The sequence below is a fragment of the Mirounga angustirostris genome, unplaced genomic scaffold, assembly GCF_029215605.1.
Source record: "Mirounga angustirostris isolate CCGP_5_RB_7025 unplaced genomic scaffold, mMirAng1.0.hap1 SCAF_8, whole genome shotgun sequence".
NCBI lineage: Eukaryota > Metazoa > Chordata > Mammalia > Carnivora > Phocidae > Mirounga > Mirounga angustirostris.
Genome location: NW_026991716.1, coordinates 40,238,363 through 40,253,742, shown reverse-complemented (window position 1 = coordinate 40,253,742; position 15,380 = coordinate 40,238,363). Strand labels below are relative to the sequence as shown.

General features: G+C 43.9%; 1 protein-coding gene across 1 annotated transcript in view; it reads right to left on the bottom strand.

The window, feature by feature from the left end:
• The window catches only part of SPATS1 (spermatogenesis associated serine rich 1), a 52,016-nt gene that overhangs the window by 11,570 nt on the left and 25,066 nt on the right, over positions 1-15,380 (bottom strand). The window contains exons 3-4 of the mRNA XM_064598385.1: positions 2,024-2,148; positions 609-770 (exon numbers count right to left, since the gene is read on the bottom strand). Coding sequence (XP_064454455.1) covers positions 609-770; positions 2,024-2,148 — 287 coding nt within the window. The remainder of the gene's footprint in view (positions 1-608; positions 771-2,023; positions 2,149-15,380) is intronic.

The following is a 15,380-nucleotide window of genomic DNA, read 5'->3' as shown; positions in this document are numbered from 1 at the left end:
TGAAGCAATGGCTGCCTCCCATATAGGTATTTCCAGAGAAGAATGTGCTATAATGGCCCGTTGGTACTCAGCAACCCTAGGATCTTTCCATAAACCTATTATGGGTAGGTTGGGACAGAGAACTCACCATATATATATATACACACACTCATCTCAATTACCTTTAATTAAATAAGCTATGAAATAACAGCATGCACTTCAGGCTGAGGTCTATGGGAATATTTTCCTTTTGAAGAATATAATGTACAACTTAAATACATATGATGGGCAGCATCTAACTGAAACATAAATTATTTTCTGCAGACTTGAATGAAGGTTTCTATTAATAAGTATCTGAGAGAACTTATCTGAGGACTTAAATGTCACATTAGCATTTTATGAAAATTCAGAGAAAAACAAAAATGTGGATCAGCATATGTTGTGAGTTCTTTGCCAGAAAGTGCAGTCTGCCAACCATCCCCTTCACTTTCCCATCTTCCTGGCTGTGCTAGAGTGACATGGTAACCCCAGAGGGCGGATGCCAGCCATGGAATGTTGGGCCTGCAGAACCACAGCTCAGGGAGTATTTTTAGGCATGGCACAGTCAAGGTCCAGGAGAAAAATATTACCGTATTTCTTCCTCCCAAAGCACTTGTCCACCCTTCTCTCTGACAGAGACCTCCTGTTGCCAAGGAAGACCCCATTGAAGAAACACTGCTTTCCAACATGGTAGGTGTGGATATTGCTGCTAAACCTCGGGTAAAATGTCCATTCGGGACGCTGCCCATCTTCTGCAAGACATCAGAAATCCTTCCATCAGCATCGCTTCCAGCCTCACATAATGCAATTAAATCACGGAAAAATCGTCCCAGGCATCCTCTGACTGGCCTGTACTTTATCAACGTGTATAATCCCTTGGTTCTACAACTGGGGCAATGCTAACCTCTGGGGAACTAGGCCTGAAAGGAAAGGAAGTGGGGAGAAAGGTATCTAAGAAGCTTCTTTTTTTTCCCTTTTTATCCTCTCATCCAAAAAATAAAGCCAATTTTACGGTTGGAAGTAATGTATGGAATGGGAAGCTCAGAGACTCTTTTACAAGCACCTACGATCCAACCTTCACTCAGATAAGTGGGTAGGAAAAAGAGAATGCCCATTGGCCAGGGAGGGGCCAGGCCAACAATGGCATCTTAGCCAGATGACCCGCGGTGTTGGCAGCAACAATAGTAGATGCATCGCTAGAATGACACCGGAAAATGTCTCCATGCAACCCTGGGCAAATGACAAAGGCCCCTGCGGGACCTCAGGCAGGTTACTGGATCTGTCCGTGTCTTTGTTTCCTCATTCAGTACTTTTCCTATAAACCGTGATGTTAAACAATGAGAGACCCCCTAACAGCGCTAGTGTTGCGTGAGAAGCCCTTGGGCTCCGGGGTGGCCAAGAAAGCACACAGGCTCTGGAGACAGGCATGTTCGGATTCCAATCCCACCACTGTACTTCCCAGCTGGGTGTTCTCGTATGAGTGACTAAGTCTCTCCGAGCCTCAGTTGCCTTCTGTGTAAAATGGGTAGGTCTATATTAGCCACCTAGATTTATACGTATGACACAGAAAGAGGTCCATGATCTATTTGCCCTGAGTGAAAATAGTTTGTCTCCTATTTTCCACGAGTGCAAATATGGTTGTACATATCCTACAAACCATATATACCTAAGTACATACATACACGCTTCAAAATTCCTCATGGCTACAGGGCATAGTGGGGATACTGCTGGAAAACACTGGGTAAGGAGTTTCTATACTCCAAATATTCCCTTATTATTTTAATACTTTACTATGGTACTTTTATGGTTTTTATATAAAGCCATTTTAGTTTTGGAAAACATATAAAGACAGCTCCTCAGCAGAGTCACTGTGAGAATTAGAGATGAAGCGTGTCCAACACCTGGCACTTCCTGAGTCTCCAATGAACAGTGCCTAACCCTACGGCAGACTTCTGGAAAGCCCTGGGCATGGAGGCACGCAGGGGAGGGGCTTCGACGCACTCACTTGTCTGCAATTTAAGTAGGCTGAACTCCTCAGGATATTTCTGCTTTGGGACGTCAGGCAATGAGGTTTCAGAGGAGTGATCAGAATGTGAGGAGGAGGATTTCAGACCCAAATCTGCAGCCAGGCTGGAAAGGAAGCTGAAGGATTAGATTCTTCCATGTGCTTAAATTGGTAGTTAGAACCTGATTTTACATATTTTACACTAGAATTACCCTCCCTTATGACAACTAGGCCAGCCCCTCCATAAATGTCCACGACATATTATTTATTTGCTCACAATTTGAGGGGACCGACACATAGTCAAAAGATGCATCCTTAAAAACAGTGTGGTAGTTCCTCAAAAAGTTAAATATAGGGGCGCCTGGGTGGCTCAGTTGGTTGGGCGACTGCCTTCGGCTCAGGTCATGATCCTGGAGTCCCTGGATCGAGTCCCGCATCGGGCTCCCTGCGCAGTGGGGAGTCTGCTTCTCCCTCTGACCCTCCCCCTCTCATGTGCTCTCTCTCATTCTCTCTCAAATAAATAAATAAATAAAATCTTTAAAAAAAAAAGTTAAATATAGAATTACCGTATAACGCAGCAATTCCACTCCTAGCCATATACCCCCAAAGAATTGAAAACAGAGACTCAGATACTTGTAAACGATGTTCTTTGCAGCATTACTCACATTAGCCACACAGTGGAAACCACCCAAATGTTCACTGACCGATGAATGGATAAGCAAAAGGTGACATTGACATACAATGGAATATTATTTAGTCATAAAAAGGAATGGAGTTCTGATACATGCTACAACATGAATGAAACTTGAAACATTGTGTTAAGTGAAATAAGCCAAACACAAAAGGACAAATATGTATGACCCCATTTATATGAAATATCTTAATACATAAATTCAGAGAGACAGAAAGTAGATCAGGTTAGTAGATTAGGGCAGATGAGAGTACCAGGGTCTGGGGAGGGGGGAGAATGGGGAATCACTGCTTAATGGGTACAGCACTTCTGTTTGGACTGATGAAAATGTTTTAAAAGTAGCAATGATGGGGGCGTCTGGGTGGCTCAGTTGTTAAGCGTCTGCCTTTGGCTCAGGTCATGATATTGGGGTCCTGGGACTGAGCCCCGCATCAGGCTCCCTGCTCAGCGGGGAGCTTTCTTCTCCCTCTCCCTCTGCCGCTACCCCTGCTTGTGCTTGCTCTCTCCCTCTCTCTCTGTGTCAAATAAATAAATAAAATCCTTAAAAAAATAGCAGTGATGTTGAAAGGTAATTAATGCCAATGGGTAAAAACGGATAAAATGGCAAATGTTATGTTATGTATAATTCACCCCAAGTTTTAAAAAAAAAGGAATGATGTACTGATACAATGTTGCAACATAGATGAAACCTGAAAACGTTAACACTGAATGAAAAAAGCCAGACACCAAAGACTACATATTCCATTTATATGAAATGTCCAGAATAGGCAAGTCTATAGAGGTAAGAAGTACATCAGTGGTTGTCTAGGGCTGGGGGCGGGAATAGGGGACATGGTGGGAGTGACTGCTCAAAAGGATGGGCTTCTCTTTGGGGGTGATGAAAATGTTCTAAAATTGATTGTGGTGATGGTTTAGTAAATATACTAAAAATCATTGAATTGCACACTTTATAAGGGTGAAGATTTTTTTTCTTATGCACATAAAAAAATAACATCAAAATGTTAACATTAAGGTGTGCCTGGCTGGCTCAATCTGTAGAATGTGTGACTCTTGATCTCGGGGTTGTAAATTTGAGCCCCACATTGAGTGTAGAGATTACTTAAAAATAAATCTTTAAAAAATACGTTAATATTGATTCTCTAAGATGTGGAATTACCATGATTTTTATTTTTAATATTGTTTTTATACTTTCAAAATTTCTACAGTGTACTTACTTTCCTTTTTTTTTTTTAAAGATTTTATTTATTTTTATTTGAGAGAGAGAGAATGAGAGAGAGGGAGTACATGAGAGGGGGGAGGGTCAGAGGGAGAAGCAGACTCCCTGCCGAGCAGGGAGCCCGATGCGGGACTCGATCCAGGGACTCCAGGATCATGACCTGAGCTGAAGGCAGTTGCTTAACCAACTGAGCCACCCAGCGCCCTGTACTTACTTTCCTTATAATAAAAGCCATTAGAGAAAAAAAGGCTTCCAAAACTTTTTACTGTAAAGAAATCTAAACAGAGAAAAGCACTCACAACAAATACAGTTTTACAAATAATTATAAAGCCAGCCCTCCCCTCCCACTCTTCCCCCAACCCACTGCCCTCCAGAAACCATTCGTATATCTCCATCCACTAGAATTAACCACTATCCTGACTCTAACTCTTACGGTAATCATGGCTTTGCTTTTCTTCAAGATTTACCATTTAAGTATGTATTCCAAAAAATATAGCTTAGTTTCACTTGCTTTTGAACTTCATAATAACAGGCATGCCTACAACACATATTGTGTGTCATGGAGTCTTCCAATCACTTTCCATGTATTAACTCATTTAAACCTCAAAACAATTCTATGAAGTATTATCTCCATTTTACAGATGAGAAAACTGAGGCCCAGGAAGGTAAAGTAATTTTCCCAAGTTCACAGAGATGAACTTGGCAGAGCTGGGGTTTGAACCTAGACAGCCTGGCTCCAGAATCCATGCTCTTGCCAAACATGTCATGCTACCTCTCAGAATGTTGGCTTCCTGGTCAGAATTTACCCCAATAGTTATGGTCTTTATTGCACCCTTACTTATTCTAGGTGAACAGACACTTTGCAGAGGCCTGGAGGCTCACTCACACTAAGACATGTTTCAACAGAAGATGAGGGGCCGATCTTTCTGCCAGAGGATGTCGTGTTAGCAAAGCATCCCTTAGATTCCAGAAAATCACTGTGTCTAGTACCCGTAACACATCACCATTGGATTTCATTAATGAAATGAAATACCTACCCCTCCGTCTTGTTCCCTAGATTATATAAATTACTTTTTTAAAACTAACATGTATTGAGCATGTACTGTGTATTGGGGATTATGTTAACATTTTACATGCATTATCCCACTTAATTCCCATAACACCCACAGACATAAGTATTGCTTATCCTTCCGTTTTACTGATGAGGGAACTAAGGCACAGATGGTTAAGCAACTTGCCTGAGATCACACAGAAAATAAACACCTGGGTCCAGATTTGATAGCAACTCTTGTGACACTAAAGTCAAAAATCCTAACCATATGCTGGACTACTTGACCCTCCAGAGTTCACCTACTTGGAATTAAGTGGAAGAGATAACATCTGAATCAAGCTATATATCTGTACATTGTATTGAGCACCTCAAGACAATCTTCCAAAGGATTTATTCATGGAAAGACGATGAATAATCCAAAGACCTGCCATCAGAAACTTCCATGGGTTCCCCTCCCACTGGAGCATTGTCATTAATTTATATACACGTCTTCCCCACCAGATTTGTTATTATTTCTTATTCATCTTCGCAGCACCCAGAAAAGTGCCTGACACGAAGTAGATGCTCAACAAATATTTGAGCAAATAAGTGAAAAAGAATGATAACTCCCCAAACTCCCCTAAGGGAGTCCTGAAAGCAGGGGCTCTCAGATACAGAATCATAACCATTATCTTCACTCTGCTAAAGAATTACTGATTCATGTTCTTTCATCATTCTACAGAGCTGTGTGCCTGCCCAGTCACTAAAAAAAAAAAAAAAAAAAAAAAAAGTCAGAGGAATGGATATTGCTTTCTTTATGCATAACTTTATAGCGCATGGAAGCTCAATAGACACAATGTAACCTCTAGTTACAAGAAAATTACAAAAAATAGGAGTCAGACTTCTGTGACTGGAGTTCAATTCCCTCCCCTCCCAGGATCCCCATTCTTGGGTTTTTCAGGGTATGGCATAAGGACTGTCTGCATCAGAATTACCTAAGAACCCTGTTAAAAATACAGATTCTTGGGCGCCTGGGTGGCTCAGTTGGTTAAGCGACTGCCTTCGGCTCAGGTCATGATCCTGGAGTCCCGGGATCGAGTCCCGCATCGGGCTCCCTGCTCAGCGGGGAGTCTGCTTCTCCCTCATCCTCCCCCATCTCATGCTCTCTCTCTCTGTCTCATTCTCTCTCTCAAATAAATAAATAAAATCTTAAAAAAAAAAATACAGATTCTTAAATCCCATCACAGACACTGAATTAGAATCTCTCTAAGTGAGGCCTGGGAACCTGCAATTTGAACTCCATCCCCTGCAGCAACTAGGCTCACATTCTGCAGCTCCACCACTGCATTCTATAGCATCCCACTTCCTGATGCCGAACTGCCCAGAGTTTCTCGAGTTTGCTCAATCACGAGGATCACCTTAGGGCACTTGGTTCAACACTCAGGATCCCAGGGCTCTGACCCAGACCTGCAGGGGAAGACCTGGGTGTCAGTATGGTTAAGAAGCACCGCAGGTGATTCTCAGAGCCGGCCAAGCATGGGAAGATCTGTTCTGGAATATGCCACGGCACCTAAAGCCGCCCCAGGTAAAGGAAGGGTCAACTGGTTGCTTGAGGTGTGAGTAGCTAGCTGGGTGGAGTGGAGCACAGAGGAGGAGCTGAGAAAGACATGGAGCTACGAAGAAGAGAGTACAGGTTCCCGATAGCCAAAGGAGTAACCGCCCACCTACAAGCCATAAAAGTCGTGTCAACAAATGTAACATAGACCACACTCTCTGACCACAATACAATACAATTAGAAATCAATAATAAAAAGACAGCCAAAAACATCCGTAAGCTTGGAAACTCAAACCACACTTCTAAATAAAAAGAGGACATCGCATTGGAAATCATGAGGTGCTTAATGGCCAATGACTTAAGTACTATAAATCAAAACTTGTGGTTATCCAAAGTAAAGCAGTAAGTAGAAATTAGAGCCTGAAATGCATTTACCGTATATCCTGTATTTCACCGAATATGAGGCACCAGCAATTGTAATAACATTTGTATTTTACATGGGGCGCCTGGGTGGCTCAGTTGGTTAAGCGACTGCCTTCGGCTCAGGTCATGATCCTGGAGTCCCGGGATCGAGTCCCGCATCGGGCTTCCTGCTCAGCGGGGAGTCTGCTTCTCCCTCTGACCCTCCTCCCTCTCATGCTCTCTATCTCTCATTCGCTCTGTCTCAAATAAATAAATAAAATCTTTAAAAAAAATAAAAATAAAAATAAAATAAAAAATAAATAAAAAACATTAGTATTTTACGTACCACAAAGAATGAAACTACGACAGAATGCTTTACCACTTAGAGTCTTGATTATATATTTATTGAAACACTCTTTCAGACTTACTTAGATGTAGATTTTAAGCACATATCATTCATGCGCATGTTTAAAGAAGGAAAATATAAGCAAACAAATTGGTTAAGCCTTTCTTAAACCTTGCATTCAAAAATCTGATTATTGAGTCACTTTTCAATTCAATCACTGATGTGCACATTTTCCACCTAAATTGATCTCTGTGCAACAAGCACACAGGTGATGCAGCACTTCTTAAATGAGTGCTCAATTGCCTCTGGAATGTTCTTCCAAGACACAGACACACCTTCTGCATTATTCAGCACTCATTCAGCAAAGTTTCTAACAACTACTTCACACCTGCTGCTGGGCCCACTGCACTAGGAAGACCAATCCAACCTCCAAGGTGCAAATTCTGAAACATGTCCATCTGAGAATTGACAAGTTATAGTGTTAAAAAAAAAACAAAAAACAAAACGAAGATTCCCAGGGTGCCTGGGTGCCGCAGTCAGTTAAACATCTGACTCTTGGTTTTGGCTCAGGATCATAAGATCAAGCCCCGCATCGGGCTCCATGCTCAGCATGGAGTCTGTTTGAGATTCTCTCTCCCTCTCCCTCTACCCCTGCCACTGGTGTTCTCTCTCTCTCACCCTCTCTCTCTCTAAAACAAATAGGTAAATTTTTAGAAACAAACAAAAAAGCAAAGACTCCAAAATTAATGAGCTAAACTTGCAATACAAGAAATAAGGAAAAAAAGAATAAACCCCCCAAAACAAACAAACAAAAAAGGATAACATAAAATAAAAACAGAAATGAATGAAATAAAGGTTATTAGAACTATGGCTTCATGGAAAAAACGAATAATGTAGATAACAAAGTTCAAGAAAAACCAATATTTAAGAAAAGTAAACAGTATTAGCAATGAAATACCATAATTGCAAATAAAACAGAAATAATTTTACACATAAAGAAATTGTCGAAAATGTCCGATTACTTGTTCAAGGTTACAGAGCTATAGAGTATAATTTATAAAATGTAGCCTGATGTTACAATAATCAAGATGATACTGACACTAGCCCTAACAGATAAATCAAGAGAACAAAACAGAAAATGTAGATAGAATAAAATTTTATGTAATAGTGGAATTTCATGTCCATGAGGAAAGAATGGATTATTCAAAAATATTGCTGAGGGGTGCCTGGGTGGCTCAGATGGTTAAGCGTCTGCCTTCGGCTCAGGTCATGATCCCAGGGTCCCGGGATCGAGCCCTGCATCGGGCTCCCTGCTCGGCGGGGAGCCTGCTTCTCCCTCTGCCTCTGCCTCTCTCTCTTTCTCTCTGACTCTCATGAATAAATAAATAAAACATTTTTAAAAATAAAAAAATATTGCTGAAATAATTAACCATTTCCAGTGAAAATAAAATTAATTAATCCCCAGATAAATTCCAGATGAATTATAGATTTGAATATAAAACTTAAAGGATGTACCTGAAAAAGTGATCATTGAATGTTTGGGGAAATTATTTCTAAGAAAGATATCAAATATAGGCAAAATAAAGGAAAAGATGCATAGATTTGAATACATATATATTTAAAACTTCCATAGCAAACTATAAGCTAGAGGAAAGTTCATAGCATATACAATAAGAAAAAGCGTTAATAGTCATGACAAATTATGAGTTTTTATAAATTTATAAGATGACAATAAATACCCAAAGAGATAAAAAAATGGGCACAGGACATGATTAGGTAATTCATTAAAACACACACATGCACAAATAACCGATACACACTTGGAAAAAAATCCATCCTTCCTAGTAATTAAAGAGCTGAATTTAAAATGAGATACCAGTATTTGCTATGAGTTTGCAAATACCCAAGGTTGGCACCGCTTGGAGGAATGGCATTCTTGTACATTGCTGGTGGAAACGTCTCCATCTTACTAAAAAGCACTTTGGCCATATGCATCCTCCAAAGCCTGTGAGAAGTGCACTTTTGACCCGGTGGTTCTACTTCTAGAAACATATCTATGAAAAAGATATGAGGGCGCCTGGGTGGCTCAGTTGGTTAAGCGACTGCCTTCGGCTCAGGTCATGATCCTGGAGTCCCTGGATTGAGTCCCGCATCGGGTTCCCTGCTCAGCAGGGAGTCTGCTTCACCCTCTGACCCTATCCCCTCTCATGTGTTCTCTCTCTCTCAAATAAATAAATAAAATCTTTAAAAAAAAAAAAAGAAAAAGATATGAAATTTATAAGGATGCAGAAAGGATCTACACATGTCGAGAAGAAATAAAAGCAAGGGTAGAGATATCTTCTAGGTTGATACTCATATGTAAGTTCTGAGTTATTTATTAGAGTATTAGAGCATTTACTTATAATAAGTTTTAACAGTTTTAACAGTGGTTGCCTTTTTTTTAAATTTACTTATTTATTTTAGAGAGAGAGAGGGAGGGAGAGAGTGCATGCTGGGGGTAGGGGGCAGAGGGAGAGAGAGAATCTTAAGCTTGTTAAGCAGGCTCCACACCCAGCCCAGAGCCTGAAGTGGGGCTGGATCCCAGGAGTCAAGAGTCGGATGCTGAACCTAAGTCAGCCAGGCACCCCAGTGGTTGCCTTTTCATAGCACGTAAACAATTCTAAATGTATATTTGCCACTAGAGGACTTGAGAGTTCACCAAAGCAAGAATTGGTTGCTAGGGATGGCATCACAAGTTTCTCGGTTTGTTTTGTTTTGTTTTTTTAATTTTAGGGGCAAAATTTAAATATATTACATAACCCTGAGCCGCAAGCAGTGAAATCGCTGTCTCCAAATTTAGCATATTTCCTTGTTTGTTTAAGAAGTTTTGTGTTGGCAACTGTCCAGAAGGTGGCTGCTATAACAGGGAAGGCTTGTCTGACAAGCAAGGGTAGGAAGAGCGGTCTCTCTGCTAAACAGGCAGAGAGCACATCCTCCAAATCCAGCTGACTACAGGATCTTCCTAGAAGTAACTCAGCCTCAAATACAACCTGGAGACACTTAAACACGGCCTCTGGCTGCCACTCCACATCTCCTCAAGTAGAAGGAGAGCTGCAGTTGCAAGTCTGACCCCTTCCGTTCTGACAGTGACGTTCCCATTGTGTAAAGTAACCTCCAGTTACTTCTAGCAAGTCAATTACCTCTCCAGCCCAGCCACCCACACCTGCCCCCACTCTGTCTAGCTCATGAGGCTGCGGGGATACAGAGAAGCTAAGGCACATCCTTCTTGAAAAGGTCATCACTTTGCATGATAATTGGTATTCAAACTCAATGTCCAGCCAGCCGTAAGACATGAAACTCTCAACAAGTTCGCAGAAATGCTATAAGATGACTCAATAGAAGGGACTGAGAGAAGGTTCTGGCAACTAGAAAGGAATTCAAGGGGACATGGGGAGTGAAGAAAGTCTGTTTCTTTGGTACCATCTGCGGAATTCACGCTAATTATTTCCGTGTCTTTAGGCAGGAATAACACCCTACATAACCAAGGCGCTTATCACGCACTTGTCAATCACAGCTCATTTACACAATAGCATGGTCTGGGGCAGAAAATAATACATCAAGCCAAGTTAGCTTAACGTGGATACCTTTTAAACAAACACTCAGTTTCTCACCCCTGCTTATCCGCAAGGCAAACAAACTAAGGGTGTAGGACGGTGGTTTTTAACCCTTTTTTGGATCCTTGACTCCCCTGAGAAGTCATGAAAGCAATGGGACCTCCTTGCTGGAAAAATGCATATCCACCCCCAGTTTTGCATTCATTTGCAACTGGTTTGTGGAGCCCCTCCCTTCCCGAAACCCATGGACTCCACATTAGGCTGAGCTCAGATGTGGTCTCCTGAGGGGACACACCTACAGAGCAGAAAAGGAAGTCATGGATCTTCGGGGATCTCAGCGTCCCATGCTCTTCCAGTACCGCCTTAAACACGTTTAAACACCTTTGAAACGGCAATTCCGTTACCTGAGCTCAACCCGGAAAACTGTGGGAAAGTTTGGAGCTTAAAGTTAGAAGCCCAAAGCCTTTTTCTCCTTGCTGACCTAGCCACACTGGACAATTAATGGTTCTAACTCCTCCTGCTTATTAGTAATATACCTCTGGGGCTGTTACCGGATCCAAGGAGGTAATTTGTGAGAACCTCTGCTTTGACCTACTATCTGCCTCATCAGATCTTGGGTTAAGGGGCAACCCTCTTGGGTCCCTCCCTCTCTGGGAGCTTTGTACTATCACTCAATAAACTTTGCTAAAAAAAAAAAATCTTGGGTTAGCACGGGCATAGGCTACTATTCAAGGAATTCTTTTTATATGCCCGCAAACTGGCCTCCCTTTAAACTTTAAGTGGTTTAAACTTCCCGGCCTTGGTATACTTGGATCTGGCGACCAAATCCACACTCAGCCCTCCCGACTTCTTCAACTCAACTGTATCTCCTCTCCACCGCGGTCAGGTCGGAGTCTCCTTTCTCTTGAAATCTCCAGCTCTCTGCCGCAGGGCGCTCTGCAGATGGAGGGGAGAGGGCAGTCCCGTGCACCGTTTCCAGGGGACATGGACTCATCTACGCGTGCATTGATTTTAAGTATTAAAAGCAACCCGGAGGGGCGCCTGGGTGGCTCAGTCGTTAAGCGTCTGCCTTAGGCTCGGGTCATGGTCCCAGGGTCCTGGGATCGAGCCCCGCATCGGGCTCCCTGCTCCGCGGGAGGCCTGCTTCTCCCTCTCCCACTCCCCCTGCTTGTGTTCCCTCTCTCGCTGTATCTCTCTCTGTCAAATAAATAAAATCTAAAAAAAAAATAAATAAATAAAGCAACCCGGAGACCAAGAAAAGACCTTTGTAAGAAAGGCATCAATCAAAGCAAAGAGAAAGTCCACAAGCCATTGGAAAGTCCAGAGGGCAGGGCTGGCATCTTAATCAGAGCTTCCCTCTCCCCGGGCTTTTCTCGGTCGAGACGTCTCCGGAGTTCCCGTGGGTTCTCTCCCCCGCCCAGACTCGCTGCCCCCGCTCGCGCCAGGTGCTCCTTCCCTTTCCACCTCCGGGGCTTCCACCCGGTCCACCGAGAATGCGGCGAGATCAACGCCACCAACCGGCCGCAGAACTGCGGGGCGCCGGGCGGGCAAGGAACCCGAGCGGAGGGCAAGAGCGCAGCGGGGCCGCAGGCTTCCCGCTCGGAGGCGCGTTCCGGGGTTGCCAGGACACCAGCCCCGCGCGCTCCGGCCCTCCGCGGGTGCCCGGGTCCCCGAAAGAGCGGCACTACCCACCCCCAGCCAGCTAGGACGGGCGGCGCAGGCCAGGACCGCTGGGAGAGCTGCTCAGGGTTGCTGGATTTTTTTGTTTTTTTAAGGGTTGTGGTTTTTCTCCAGGCAGATTTTCATTATTGGAACTGTAGCCTCTGGTGGCAGTGAAGGATGGGCCGTGCACAGAGCTTGCAGATGCCTGTTCATAATTGGCATTGATTAGGTAGGATCACCTACCACTTTTCTGGGCCAGGCGCCCTGCTGGATGTTATCTTCCCTAAGCAGCCAGCTGCATTTTTCAAAATAGAAAGCTGAATTTGAGCAAGGACTCGCTCAAGGTCACCCTCCCCCCCCCAAAAAAAAACCCCTAAGATTCATTTCCAAGTTTCCCCACTCCAAATGGACCACTCTTTCCATCATACCAACTTGGATATGTCTCTAATGCTTTCCAGCATCTAATTAATCTTGCATGGAAAATTTTTCCCCAAGTCTGGTTTAAGTCCCTCAATTCAAATTCAGACCTAATTTCTCCCTTGGTGAAGTGGTAAAAAAAATTAGACCATGTTTTTCTTCTTCTTCTTTTTTAAGATTTTATTTATTTATTTGTGAGAGAGAGAGAGAGAGAGCATGAGTGGGGGCAGGCAGAGGGAGAGAGAGAAGCAGATTCCCCGTTGATGGGGAGCCTCATGCACGGCTGGATCCCAGGACCGGGAGACCATGACCTGAGCCTAGGTCAGCTGCTCAACCACTCAATCAACTGAGCCACCCAAGCGCCCCGGTGTTTTTATTCTCAATAACAATTTCTAATCAATTATAAAAGAAATAAATGGTTGGGGTGCCTGGATGGCATAGTCATTAAGCATCTGCCTTCGGCTTGGGTCATGATCCCAGGGTCCTGGGATCAAGCCCCGCATCGGGCTCCCTGCTCTGCTGGAAGCCTACTTCTCCCTCTCCCACTCCCCCTGCTTGTGTTCCCTCTCTCGCTGTGTCTCTCTCTGTCAAATAAATAAATAAAATCTTAAAGAAAGAAAGAAAGAAAGAAAGAAAGAAAGAAAGAAAGAAAGAAAGAAAGAAAGAAAGAAAGAAAGAAAGAAAGAAAGAAAGAAATGGTCACTGCAGAAATCTTGGAAAATATAGAAAAGCAGTGATGATACCCAGAATCCCACAATCCTAATAAACCACCTTTTCTGGATATCTATTGCTGTATAACAAGTCATCCCCAAACTCTGGGGCTTTAAACAACTATCATTATTATCTCCTGATTCTAGGGATTGGCTAGGCTGTTAGGCTGTCTCTGCTTGGGGTCTCTCATGAGGTTGCAGTCAGAAGGTACCTGGAGCTTCCTCCTTCATGTCTGGTGACTTGTGTTGGCCATCAGCTGGGACCTCAGCTGGGGCTTTGGCATACACTTCTAGCAGGTTCCACAGCGAGGTCAATGGTAGGTGGCCGGTCTTTAGCTCCCAATTTCCCACTCTGACATGCAGGACCCTATTTCGTGTTCACAGACCTGGACCAGGATCAGCTCTGAGAAGGGACAACAGACAGAAGGCTGGGTGGTGTAAGCAGGTGGATGAGGCAGGCCGCTGCAAGCACCAGCTAGGGAGGGTCCATTCCCGTTCTCGCTTGGCTCCGACGTCTCCTGTGACCGCAGACGCTTAAGGGCAGCTGGGACAGCTGTAAGAATGAGGTGCCCAGGGATTCAGAAGAAACTAGACAGCAGATGGGGAATAGTATCAAATAAACTCTACTCCATTCCTTTTGGCCAAGTCCAAACACAAAGTGCCTGAGAAATCTGAGCCTGCTAAGATGGCATTATCTGATGGCCAGAGTGGTCAGGGACGTTGGTAAAAAGCCTCTTGTGTTTGGCAAGCCTCAGGAGTTGCAAGCTAAATTGGGAAGGGGGTCTTAAATACTACCTCTCCTCACAACAGCACTGCAAACAGCCCCTATAGGGGAGCCTCTATTCCCCAATGTCAAGAAAAAGTCACCGCAAACCCTCCCTTAACACGCTTGTCCCGCAAGCACACGGCAGAGGGCAGTGTAAGCCAGGCCAAGGGAAATACAAGGTGCCGGAGAGTACTGTTGCCTTCAGGCTGAGGCCTCACTGGGCCTGCGACAAAGAGGGCGCTGGGAAAATGGGGGTAGAGTGGATTACTGACACACAGTCACCTTCGAAGACCTTCAGGGGTAGGCAAGGGGGCTCGGCAGGGACGAGGGAGAGGGAGCATTAATTATCTCAGAGCCCGCTAACACTAGCAGGACCCAAATCCTCAAAGGGCCTCAACATCTTTTCAGGTCAGGAAACAGCTCCCAAGCACCTGCTGTATGCCAGGCCCTGTGCTAGGGGCAGGGATTGCAAGGTGAGTACAGCCCAGCCCCTTCCCCAGGGGACAGTCTGATATGCCAATCTCTGTACATTCATGATCTCATTTAATCCTCACCACAGTAAAGCCCTGTAAGAGCCATCCCCATTTTACAGATGAGGAAAGACAAACTCCAGGCATGAAGTACGAGTCCAATCAATAAGTGACAAAGTTGGAGTGTAAACCCAGTCTCTCTAGATTCAGAGCTGAGAGTCTCACCGCTCTATGAGAACCTTCTCATGTGCTCTCAGCAGGGAGAGGGTCCATTTGCCATCTCCGTACCGGCCAGGCTATTCCCATCCTAGGCTGCCAGACTGTCCGGGAGAGGCCTGGGGTGATGTTTGCCCCCATAAGCACAAAAATCCCCTTGGCCTGGATATCAGGGTAACATAAACAAATAAGATTTTAAATGTATTTAAATAACATACACAATATATAAAACAGACACACAGAGTAAGGATCCCAGCAAATGGAGTTTGAGGCCTGTTCTCTA